General features: G+C 41.3%; 1 protein-coding gene across 5 annotated transcripts in view; it reads left to right on the top strand.

Moving 5' to 3' along the window:
• Positions 1-432: 432 nt before the first annotated feature.
• gabra1 (gamma-aminobutyric acid type A receptor subunit alpha1) overlaps positions 433-12,041 on the top strand; it is a 41,885-nt gene continuing 30,276 nt past the window's right edge. The window contains exons 1-3 of one of the 5 annotated variants that reach the window (XM_008113121.3): positions 433-486; positions 3,293-3,381; positions 7,677-7,789. In XM_008113121.3, coding sequence (XP_008111328.1) covers positions 3,308-3,381; positions 7,677-7,789 — 187 coding nt within the window. In that variant the 5' untranslated portion in view covers positions 433-486; positions 3,293-3,307. Of the gene's footprint in view, positions 487-733; positions 922-1,005; positions 1,164-1,464; positions 1,657-1,952; positions 2,452-3,292; positions 3,382-7,676; positions 7,790-12,041 lie in introns of those variants that run through there. The other 4 variants (XM_008113104.3, XM_003215124.4, XM_008113115.3 and 1 more) reach the window with 4 other exon arrangements.

Genomic DNA, 12,041 nt, shown 5'->3' with positions numbered 1-12,041 from the left:
AGCGGGGAGGGCCCGGCAGTCTTTGGCGGGGAAGGAAGCGGGCATGATGAAGCGGGGTACACGCTTGGCTTGGGCTGGGCTGGGTCGCAGCAGGCTTCCCCGCATCTGTCCGAAGACGCTTCACACTTGTCAAGAGAGCCCCCCCCCCGCCCCTCCCGCCAGTCCATATATCTCTACTCTCTCACTCTACTCTACTCCCTTCCTCTTGCCCCCTGCTCCTCCCTCCCTCTGTGTCCATCAGCTATAATCCGACCAGAATTGGCCTTGGGAAGGGCTGCGCCGAGAACTGAGGGGATTAGTGCGAGCCAAATTGTATTGCATATTGACAAAATAATAATAATAAAAATTTTTAAAAATGGGCGGATTGGTCTCCTGGCTGCCAGCTTGGCTGGTACCACCTTCCTTTCTAAAATCAAATCTCTCCTGGCATGAAGTCACAGCCTCGTTCACATCCGGTTTACCCCGGGACGTACTACTCCTGTCTCGGTAAAAAGCGAAAGGGTGGGTGGTGTGCGTGGGGTTTGGGTTTTTTTTCTTTTTGTGGAGGGGGGTGTTTGTGGTGGGGTTGCCGAGCTGCGATCCGGAGGCGAGGAGGAGGGAAGCGGGCGGCTGGGAAGGCGGAGGAGGAGGAGGAGGAGAGTCGGGCGGCGGCGGCGGCAGCAACAGCGGCGGCATCCATGATGGCTGAGCGCCCCTGAGAGAGAGGGAGAGAGAGAGAGAGAGAGAGAGAGAGAGAGAGAGAGAGAGAGAGGAAAGGGAGAGGGAGGGAGAGGCAGAGAGAGGCGAGTTTCCACCTCCGCCGCCACCGCTGCCGCCTCTCCTCCTCCTCCTCCTCCTCGGCCCCCTTTCCCTCCTGCCGCTCCTTCCTTGGGCGATTTTCAGGGCGCGATCCTTCCGTTTGCTCCGGCGGAGAGTCTCGAGGTAACCGGCGCTTGCTTTCTCGCCTTGCTCCAGCATCCAGCCTCTCCCAGCTCCCCCTCCTTCCTTCCCTCTCTCCCTCCCTCCCTCTCTCCTTCCTTCCCTCTTCCCCCCTCCCTGCCTCCCTCCTTCCTCTCTTTCCCTCTCTCTTTCTCTCCTCCTTCACTCCTTTCCCCCCTTTCCCCGGGAAGAGCGTCTTTATGGATGGGAAGGACCGGTGTGGGCTCTCTCCTCGCGCCGAGCAGGTACGCCGAGGCGGCATGGCTTCTCCCCCTCGCAGCCCCCTCCCCTGCAGCCCCCTCCCCCACCCCCGGGCCCACCCGAGACCCCCCTGGCAGGACCCACATCCGCAGCGATCGATGGGCGGCCGGGAGGGGAGGGGAGGGCCGGGGAGGGCCGGGGGCTGGGGCGCCCGAGCGGAAGCCATCCTCCTCCCGTCCTCTCCGGCATCCTCTTTCTTCCCTGCGTTTGGGGCGGGAGGGAGGCGGCGAGGTGGGGAGGAGAGGAGGGCCACTCCGGGGGGAGACAAAGTTGCTCTGCTGCTGGCCACAAATCTAGGGAGGATCTGGGGAGGGGAGGGAGGGCAGGCCAGCCCCTCACCCAGAGCCAGCTGAGTCTCCCCCTGAGCAGAAGGCAGGCACAGCCATGGCTTCCCCAAGTCCTCCCCGAAGCGTCCCTTTCCATCGCTCTCTTTTGGACGAGTGTGCCAAACATGGAAGACCTGGTGGCGGTGTGTGGGTATCTATCTGGGCACAATCCCTGCTCTGTTCTGTTTTGGTCTGGGCTGTTTTGGTCGGGGGCCATAGTGGCGGGTAGGGGGAAGGGAGGGAGGGAGTGAGGGAGGGGGCTGGAAGAGGAGCAGGGATTTGGGCGCTTGGTGGTGCCTCCCCGCTGCTTTTTCTCCCCCTTCTCCTTTTCTTCCTCTTCCACAGGCAATTCGGGGGCTTTGATTCCTTCTTGCCTTTCTTGTGAATTTAGGAGGGCAGGTTGATGGGGGGCGGGGGGGGGGGCATCTACAACGCTTGGCTCTTTAACAGGGCAGAAGTTAGCACACCAAGCCAGGCGGTGCTTTGGCTTTCTCGGTTCCCCCCACCTTTCCTTTCCTTTCCTTTCCCTTCCCCCGTCTAGAGAAAGAGAGGGGCAGCACGCATTTTTACAGAGAAGGTAGTGAAAACTCTGTCTGCTCCCATGAGGAGCTTTACTCTCGCCTTGGACACCGGTTGTGGATGGTTGGCTTTGAGCTCCCTTCTACTCCAGCCACCTCCTTCCAGCTACTCTCTCCTCCTTCTCTCCCTCTTCTTTCTTCATTCTGTTGGGTTTCTGGTGTGGCTTGAAATGGTGCTTCTGTGTTGCAATTGCTTCCAAAGAGTCTAGCCAGCCCATGCCAGGAGTGTGTGTGCGAGTGTGAGCGCAGGAGGGGGAGGCAAGCGAGCCCATCTTGGATAAAACAATGCCAGCCAAGTGGATTCCGGCAGCAGAGCCAGAGCAGGGGGCGAGGAGCGGCAGCCGGGCCTGAGCACAGCCCTCGGAATGGTAACGCTGGCTTCCAGGAAGACCACCGAGGTCTCAGAGGGGGAGCGGGTGGCTTTGGGTTTTGCGTTTTTCAAGAAACTGGTGTCAGGCACAAAGGGAGGCAAGAGATGGTCTTTGGTCCCAGGAGTGTCCCCTCCTGATATGCAGTGGGGGAGAGAAAGACGGGCTAAGAAGCAGTATGTATGAAGTGGCTCAAAAATTATCTTCATGTATGTACTTTGGAGAAGGGATGCGTCCTGAACAGCTATGCAAGCCTGACTATGATTTGGTTGAAACAAGATGATGTTCATGAATGTTATGCTGCTTCTAAATAGCTTGGTGGCCAAGGTAAGAGGTAAGGCGATCTCTCTGGAAGGAAGTCCTCTCCAACTTGGGACCTCCTGTGGGTTTTCAAGACTTCATGAGATACCCTAAAGAAATCTTATTTATTAAAGCAAAGGCGCTGTTTAAAGGCTCTTCGAGTCTTTAATATTGCTCATAGGAAGGAATTGCAAAGCTTGTACTTGAAAGTGGCAGCTCTTTGGGGGAGGGCAGAAGTTACTGAGAAGGCTTCTTTGAGTACTTGGGCTTTTAAAGCATAAGTGAAAGATTTTTTTAAAAAAATTCTCTGTGAAGTGCATTGAAGCACCCAGTCTCTAGAAATGGGCATGATGAAACGTGTGAAGCAGATGGGGCCATCTTCTTTTTTTTCTTCCTTTGAATGAGACACCATGGTGTGATTATCACTGTTTGACGTCTAGGAAAGCCATCTAAAGTTCTCGAGGACCTGTTGTATTTTGCAGTGGTCTTTCAAAACAAGGGGATTGCTTACTTCTGTTTCTTTTTAAAATTTTGTTTTCAGCTTCCATAATCTACCATGAAGATGACGCATCTTCTCTGTGACCGCCTTTGGGCCTGGGTTCTCCTTATAAGCACACTAACTGGAAGAAGGTGGGGAAAGCTCTCTCTCTCTCTCTCTTACTCTCTCTTTCTGACGGTCTTTCTCTCTTTTAAAAAATAATATTACACAAACATCAGCATGGAACATCTTTGCTCTCGTAATGGAAAGAGAATAAGAAACTGGCTACACATGGGCTAGGCTACTACTAATTGTATTTAGGGGAAGTTAATCCTGTTCAAATCCCAGCTAAGTCAAAATACGAGAAGATTGAAAGAAAATGACGGTTTGTTTGCATAACATGTGAAGTGCAATTACTGTTCAGGAAGAGTTCAACAGTGACTCCTTCACCCACACTAAAGTTAGATTAATGATTTAAATACAGTCACACACAAAAAGAGTGGTAGATATATTTTGCCAGAATTTATTCTGCATAGAAAAACAGGGGAAAGAAATCAGCACAGGGCCTCATATTAGCCATTCACATATCAATTTCTTCAATTTTCACTGAAATGAGTGAGTGGCCTACAGACTTTAGGGCTGGCTTTTACTGTTAAATGTTTGATCAGTAAATCAGAATTTCTTTGTAAGACTAAGCTGCTCAAGCAAACTGGCTCTGAGAAATCGAATCATGAAGGCCAGCTATTTCCTGTAAGGATTGAAATTTTTGGATCAGATGGCAGCATGGCATGAGAAGGATGCAATCCGGACCCATCAGGATCAGTAGTGAAAATGCCATTGACATTATTGCACTGAAAGGGGAAGCTTCTCCAATTACGAAATGTATCTGGGATTTGACTATATTTGTATCAACAGTGTAACAAAGACATGAATATATTGACGGATGCATATTTTTGTGCTGAGTTGCAAATGGTGACAAACATTTCTGCATCTGTCATTCTGACTTATTTCCCTTAATTCAGCATCACTTTTTAAATTGGTTCCGTGAACAAACAGAAATGTGTGTTTTACATAAGGGACTGAGGTGGCGATGGATAATCCAATTTCAGCTTTTTTCTTACAAGGATAAGGTTTTTTTTTAAAACCCAACAGCAACACAGGCATACAAATAAAAGAGGCTAGCATGTCATTTTATATAGCATAGTTGATGAGTGAGGTGTATAAAGTGGATTTCTGAAAGAAAAGGAGATAAATAAAAATAAGAGAGGATTGACCCTTGGATCATGTCTTCTGTTTCATCACCCCTCCCTACTGTGTGCTGCTGTATATGTTTTGCTGGGACTGTAGATTTAGAAGTGAGAATCAAGACACATTTGCCTGTTATTGAAAAATTATATGAGGTGTCACTATTATAATGACCTGTAGATGGAGTTAGTGCACAGTCGTTTTTATTATTATTATTATACAGTTGTTTAGTGTGAAACCACAAACACGGTAACTGACATTTTCCCTCAAGATGTTCAGATGACACCTTGAAAAAACCAATTTCATAGCTAAAATGTTTATCCTCCTTTTCCTTTGGTCTGTGGCCCTGTCTGACAAATCAAGTGACGTGGCACATGTGTCTGCATTGAGGGGAAGGAAGGGTCGCCTGTTCCTGGCTTGACTCTTTTGCTCATAAAGCCCGTGAAAGGTTTTCAGGGTTTTTTTTTTGGTCTGATTGATTGTGCCAAAGATAAATGACAATGCAAAAGTGATGTGTGTGTGTGTGTGTGTGTGTGTGTGTGTGTGTGTGTGTGTGTGTATGTATATATATATATATATATATATATATATATATATATATGGGGGGATGCAATGTTTTTGTCGGGCCTATTCATAGAGCAGCAGAGTATTGTAAAAGGCAAAATTATAAGTTCATATAGGTGTAATTAATGACATTTTCGCTACCTCATACATTACTTTGATCCATTTCTTTCACTGAGTGAGATATGCCTACATTTACAGAGGTACTGGGCAAAACTTTAGAGACAGTGAAACATACCAACCCTGATCCGATTGAGATCAATATTATATAAGGCCTAAATTGTTCACAAAATGCCCTCTTGGTTTCAGCGTGACATGATGAAATATATTACTTTCTGACTATTGTTACAACTCATCTTAATAGTGAGTTATGGGTTTATTCACAGATTGGTTAGTAAGAATCATTTTGCTCTTCAAATTCCTGTGTTAGAAGTCAAATTAATAGAATTTGCATAGGCAAAACACTGTTTTTGAATTATATATTCTCAAAGTAAAGCTAAAGTCATTACTGAGCAAAAATATTGGTAACTGTTCCTTGGTCTATCTGATGCATTCAAGAAAACTTGGACCACTGTATTTCAAACAAGAGATTTTACTGAATTTTAGCAAAAAAACATCCAAAAGATTCATACATGAATGAAAATACATGGTAACACATATCATGTTTTCTTTGCCAATCACAGCTTGCGTTGTGTGAAATGCAAATAATCTTCAAATATTATAGAAAAGATGCAATTAATATATTATGGCAATGTAAGAACCCTATTTTCTGGAAGATATGAAATATTAATTTGCAAATTATATAGGCTAGGGCAATCTTGTCCCATATAAACAGCATTTACAAGAAATACAAAGGATTTATCCCATGATGTTTAAATAGAAATGTAGTTTATCTATCATAAATTAACATAAATTGTTACTTTTCTACAAATGAGCTAAATATGCAACACAGAACTGTAATTATTACACATGCCCTGTATGTACTATTTATATACATTTTGAATTATAGTTGCACAAGTGTAAATTGTGATCAAAATTCTGAATGTGTTAATATGAGATATATTTTGATATAGAAATTGTATTTGAAACAGCTGCAGCTGTATTTTTAAAAACCATAAAACAGTTTATATAATTGGTTTTTACACCTATATTTATGTATATTAATTTTGTGAACATTTACTCTATAAATGTAGACATATTTAAATGCTATTTTAATATGCATTGATTAGTTTATAAATGTGGTAGCTTTTATATGAGATAAATAGGGCTTGTAAAATATTTGTCTTCATTGGTAACATTCATGAGGAGTTTCCAAATGGAAGAGTTTTTGGAGGAAAGCTTTTGTTAATCACGTTGGACCAGATACCCAAAGAAGGCTGATTCAGTAATAATGTAGGTGACAAAGTGATCAAGAAGAAAGGAACTTGGGGTTCAAGGGCTAAGTCCTGCTGAGTTTACACTGGCAAATGTCCCAATTTGCAAATAGGATCTCTCCCAGTTAAAGGACAGAAGAAGGACTCCAAGATTTGGCTCTTAACACAACCATGATAGATGATTAGGAGAAAACAGTATGACTTGTACTTGAAAGTGCAAAAAGAGAGCCACTTTCTTAATGACAAGAACTTCATCGAAGTTTGCTTGTTGTATTCAGATTGAAATTGGTTGGACTACTATTCAGATTCATTGGCTTCCAGTTGACATTTGTGCTGTCTTGATTTAATTGCCACAACCTGAAACCAAGATTTACCAGCTGCAAACATGTTGTATCAATCACATAACCATATCCAAGCGCTGGTATTGCCAGGGTTCAATGGTAGCACTGTAGTCGGCAATGCAGGGTGCAATGTTTAAATATTTATCATTTAGTTGCTAGGAATGTGGTTTGGAAGACAGATGTGAAAATAGCCCTATAAACTCACAAAATAATTCCTGCCTCAGTAGGAAATAACTCAAGTGTGCATCCTGTTTGGTTTTCTCCAAAGTATATGAGAAACTCAACAGTCAATAATACATAGAATATTTAACTGGGTGTGTGTGTGTGTGTGTGTGTGTGTGTGTGTGTATATCTCTGTGTAAACCACTATATGACAGAGTTGTTCAGAAAGTTGTGCAGTTTGGAGAATGGTATCATATTGTATTTCTAATTGTAGTTTCCTTAAATTAGTGCTACTTACTTTCAAATAATACATTTGCCACTGTGTTGCCTACTATTTCCTACTTTTAGCATATTATTTAGATACCCCAATGACTTGTTTTTGGTTTCTTTTTACAACAAATTATTTAGAAGTTGATTTGTAAAACAAGCAAGCAAACAACCCCACACAACCCACACTCACTGTCACTTGAAAATGCCTAGTTTGCCAATGTACAAAATGGTAAACATTAAATGCCTCAAATCTAATGCTATTGGTTTCTAAGGTTCGGTGTGGCTTGCTAAAAGCTTTTCAGTGAATATGTATATTTTAAAAACAAATTGTGTAGGAGAAAGGATCCTATAATGCTGCCATAATCTTGCTTGATGGAAGAGATTTTGCATCTATAAATCAGTATAAGCAAGATTAAGCAGATTTGAGAATTATGATTCTGTAGGTTTGTTGCTGGATTAATATTTATAATGTTAACAGTGCTGTTTTTTTTCCAGCTCCGGACAAACTTCCTTACAAGATGAAATTAAGGACAACACAACAATATTCACTCGGATTCTAGACCGTTTACTTGATGGCTATGATAATCGCCTGAGACCAGGGTTGGGAGGTATGTGTTAATGTCATTTCTAAATTGATCTTAAGAACAAAAAAAGTCCACAACCACTATTTTTCCTGCATTTTTATATTTCTTAAAGATGAATAAAATAAATAGACCAAATAAAGAAATAGGTATGCCAAATTCTCACTTGCTGTAAGATAAATACTTCTGAATAAATCGTGAAATTACCTGGGTTCTTCATAATTTAGAGCATAATTGTGAATTCTGAACAATGCACATCGGTGAAAATTTGGGTCTTTTGTTACTGATATTGCATAAAACCTTTGAGGACTATCATTTCCAGTTAATTCACATCAACATTTCAACCCAGACAAAACATGCCAATGTGAATGTAACTTCCCACTAAGATCAACAAGACATTCTTTACCATAAATTATGTTAAATGCTATCGGGTAAGTTTAATTGATCTGTGTGCTGGCCTACTTGAGATCCAAAACGGGCCCCCCAAAGTGGAGCTCTTCAGTGTTCATGATAATTCCACCCCATTCCAACCTCATAGAACAGAAGGCGCTTCCTTTGTTTTAAAAAGTATGCTGTTGAATTTTACAGTGGTATCAAGAGAGCATGCATTCACATAAAACTGTGTCAGAGCGGAGAACTGAATCTGCTCCAATTTATGTCAGCAGCTGTCCTGATTTCTGCTTCTGACTGTAGTTCCTCACACTGCAGGAAAGATTGTGCCTCAGGGTCACCTGTCATTCAGAAACAGCTTTGGGAGAACACGTGCGCACATGTGTAAGGCCTTTTGGATGTAAAGGGGGAATAAGATATTCAGATGGGCACTGTCTGATGTGCCAAAGATATATTATCCTATCAGCACAGTCTACACAGGTTTGCTCAGAAATAGGCCACGCTGCATCAAAGGGCTTTCACTTATTTTCGGGGTAATCACACAGCAAATGGCAGGCTAAATGTTATTGCAAGTTGTTTTGACCTGGGGTTCTTTCAGATTTTTGATCTGTTACTTCGTACAACCTTCAAAAATATGAAATTCAAGAGAATCTAATATTTTCTACCCTGTGAACAGGAAGTGCCAATCTGTTTATGGAAAGGACATTCTGAATTCAACCCAGTATTCTTCTTTGAACCCAAAGTACCCTGGGTTTTTTTCCAGCCATTGCACCAAGAAAACCCGTTTTGCATGTCCTCATTGCTTCTCTGTAAAAACAGTGGCAGTTGTTGGTGCTCATGTTGTGTATGCTAAACCACTCCTGTGATTTAATCTAAACTTTAAAGGAGTTGCCGAAGGTGTGAATAAGATTAAGCACATTGGAGAGCTCCTTTAAAGTTCAAACCGAAACCCAGAGTACCTTCATTCCTCCCCACCACCCCGACATGGAAGTCACCAACTGTGTTCATCTCCTTTGACAAAATCCTAAATCATCTACTAAACACAAACAGATGAAAGAACTTTTACTATCAGGTAGGTTTGTTTAGTGGGAAAATGGAAGGGTTGGCCAATTGTCACATTTTAACTGTCTTCAAAGAAGCATCAAAAAGCAAAAACTGAAAGCTCTAATCAAATGACTCATTCAGTGCCACCATTGCCTTTTATCTGTTAATTCCATCCATCTCTCCACTCGATTTCAATTTAATAGTATTGAATCTGATGGTGATTATGTTTAAACTTGCTTTGTTAAGTATTATTCGTAGATTATTTTGATAAAGGGAACTCATGAAAATAATGGATTCTTTTGTGCAGAGGATTTTGAATGTAATTTTGAAAGTAATGTAACCAAGCAAGTAATTATTTTGTCCACGTACTGTGATAATATTTCCTCTACCTTCATGCAAAATCTGGGATTAGCTCCCAAATAATTTTTTTTCATCCTTTATTAATACAAACTATAGATTTCACTTGGCCTTAATGGCAAGCATGAATATATCACATTTAATATGTTGAACTAATAATTTGGATACACCTTGGTTAGGATGGAGGCATGAATTAGTGTTATGTCTGATTTGAAAAAAGGGTATTTTTAATGCATAATGAAAAATGATTCAGGGATATTCTAGCTAATGCGTGTGTGGGTGTATCCCAGCCCCAAATGCAGGATATGGGGAAACATCCATGCCTTACAAAATGGAAGGCTACACATGGGTGCTAGTAGGTTATCTGTGAACGTCAGCCTCAGCATGCAGTCAAAAAAATCTAATGCCTCCCTTCCCTTTGACTGCAGCTGACATGGTCTGCTGCATTGATGAAATGACCCCTTTCTTCTTCAGCCGATGCATAAAGTTTAGGTCATGAAGTTAGCCAAGATGCCAGAAGACAGTTAATTAGAAAGAAAAGTGCTCAGTTTCACACATAGTCCAGATTTAATGCAAATGACTACACCTATTTGCTACATTTGATGACATACCTGGTACAAGAAGCAGTCTGACCCTGTCCCCAAACACCATTTTGCTAAAGTGTGTGACTTTGAGAAAGAGGGTATATTTTATTGGTGGCCATTTAAGGTAGCATATTAGTGCAAACATTCTCAAGCTTAGAAGTGAAAAGCAGGAATTGTCTGGCACAGATGACATTTCCAATGTCTCTGTGATCACCTTACTAGTACCATCATATTCACTGCCTACAGTCCATAATGAAGGGTGACGTGAAAACTGCTGCAATTCAATTAAAATATTCCAAGAGTGGATTGTAGAACATCTGATTGAAGTTCTAATCTCAAAGAGACTAAAGATAGCATTTTGCTTGCATTTTAACACAATAAAGGTGTCATGAAGCATACAGACTCAGTATTTCTTTTGTTCTCCGAAATATTATGGCTGCAATCCTGTGTATACTTATCTCAGTGTGGACTCAGCAGAGTTTATTTCTGAAGAAATAGGCATGCGGGTAGCATTTCAAGAGTAATAAATAGGAATGGCTTCAGATCGATCCCGATCTTTGCTTTTCTTTAGGAACACAACCACTAAGATGTTTTTTCTGGTCGCTTGCTCAGGGCATTAAGTATAACAATGAGAATATATGTCCGCATGTATTGCCTACATAATGGTGATTCATTGCTCAATACTGTATGTTTCAAATGTTAGAAATCAATTACCTCACATCTGATTCTCAAATAATAAAAAATAATTGAACATGACTACTGAATTGCTTATAAGTTTAGTCCCCATATACGTGTCTTTATCAAATAACCACAACCTGGAATCTTTTAAGGCCCAAACTGGGACTAATTAGATTTTAAACATTGGGGAGAGAGGGCTTGTCTAAAAAGGATGTTAATGTGTAATGGAAAGGATAGGAAAGCTGAACTTCTTAAATTTGAGGTTAAAAATTCAGAGATTTTTGGGACATCTTTATCCCTTAGCTTCCTTAAAATCAGAAAGTTACTGCAAACTTTTTCAGGAAGATATGCAAAATGAGTAAACATATTTGCCCCTTTCCAAGCATCTCAATATTGTAGTATCATATATTTTCCCTATCATTTAGCAAGCTAAAACGGGGAGATGGATTAACTTCTGAATTTGTCCGCATGTATAAAGTAGCTGAGAAAAGCCTCTGTAGAGTTTTGATTGTATGGTTCTAATTGCTTGTGAGAACAATATACTTAGTGGATTTCTCTTGACCTCTATTCTATTTCAAATTCTGTTTACCATTTTCACATTGAGTTGGCTCTAAGCTATATATTTTTCTTGAAGTAGAATACAGCAGCTGGTGGAGGTCACTTACCCAGTAGTTAGATGCAAGAATTATCTGTTAGGCAACCAACTGTTTTGTAATAATTCTAGGCTGGTCTCTGTTTAAGACAGAAGGTGTTCATAGATTGAAATGGACTCCTATCTCTGCATTACTATATCTTTTTAAGCAATCCCCTTGAAACAGAAAACTTAAGACTGTTCATGAAAACACAAAGGAGAGAGAAATAAGATTATTATTTTGCTAAGACTAGCTATAGTGCTCTATACCTCTTTCATTATAAAAAAGGATTATTTCCCGTAATTCAAATTAGTCATATAACAAAAATCATCTCACTTAGAATAATTAGTTGTGCATAAATTAAACATAGTAAGGACATTTACCTAAGGTAGATGTTTAATAGAAGTAGGATGTATATCAAGGAACCTGCTAATTTGTATTGGTACAATAATGTAATTAAAGCATTTCTTCTTCCAACACATGGGTATATTCAGCCTACCAGAGAAAGACCTATAGTTTCAGGACATTCTGGTGGAAATTACAACTCTTTCTCTGGAAGTCTGAACTTACTCATGTGTTGGAAAAAGCTAACGT

The sequence above is a fragment of the Anolis carolinensis genome, chromosome 2, assembly GCF_035594765.1.
Source record: "Anolis carolinensis isolate JA03-04 chromosome 2, rAnoCar3.1.pri, whole genome shotgun sequence".
Taxonomy (NCBI): domain Eukaryota; kingdom Metazoa; phylum Chordata; class Lepidosauria; order Squamata; family Dactyloidae; genus Anolis; species Anolis carolinensis.
This window is presented reverse-complemented; position numbering and strand designations above follow the sequence as displayed.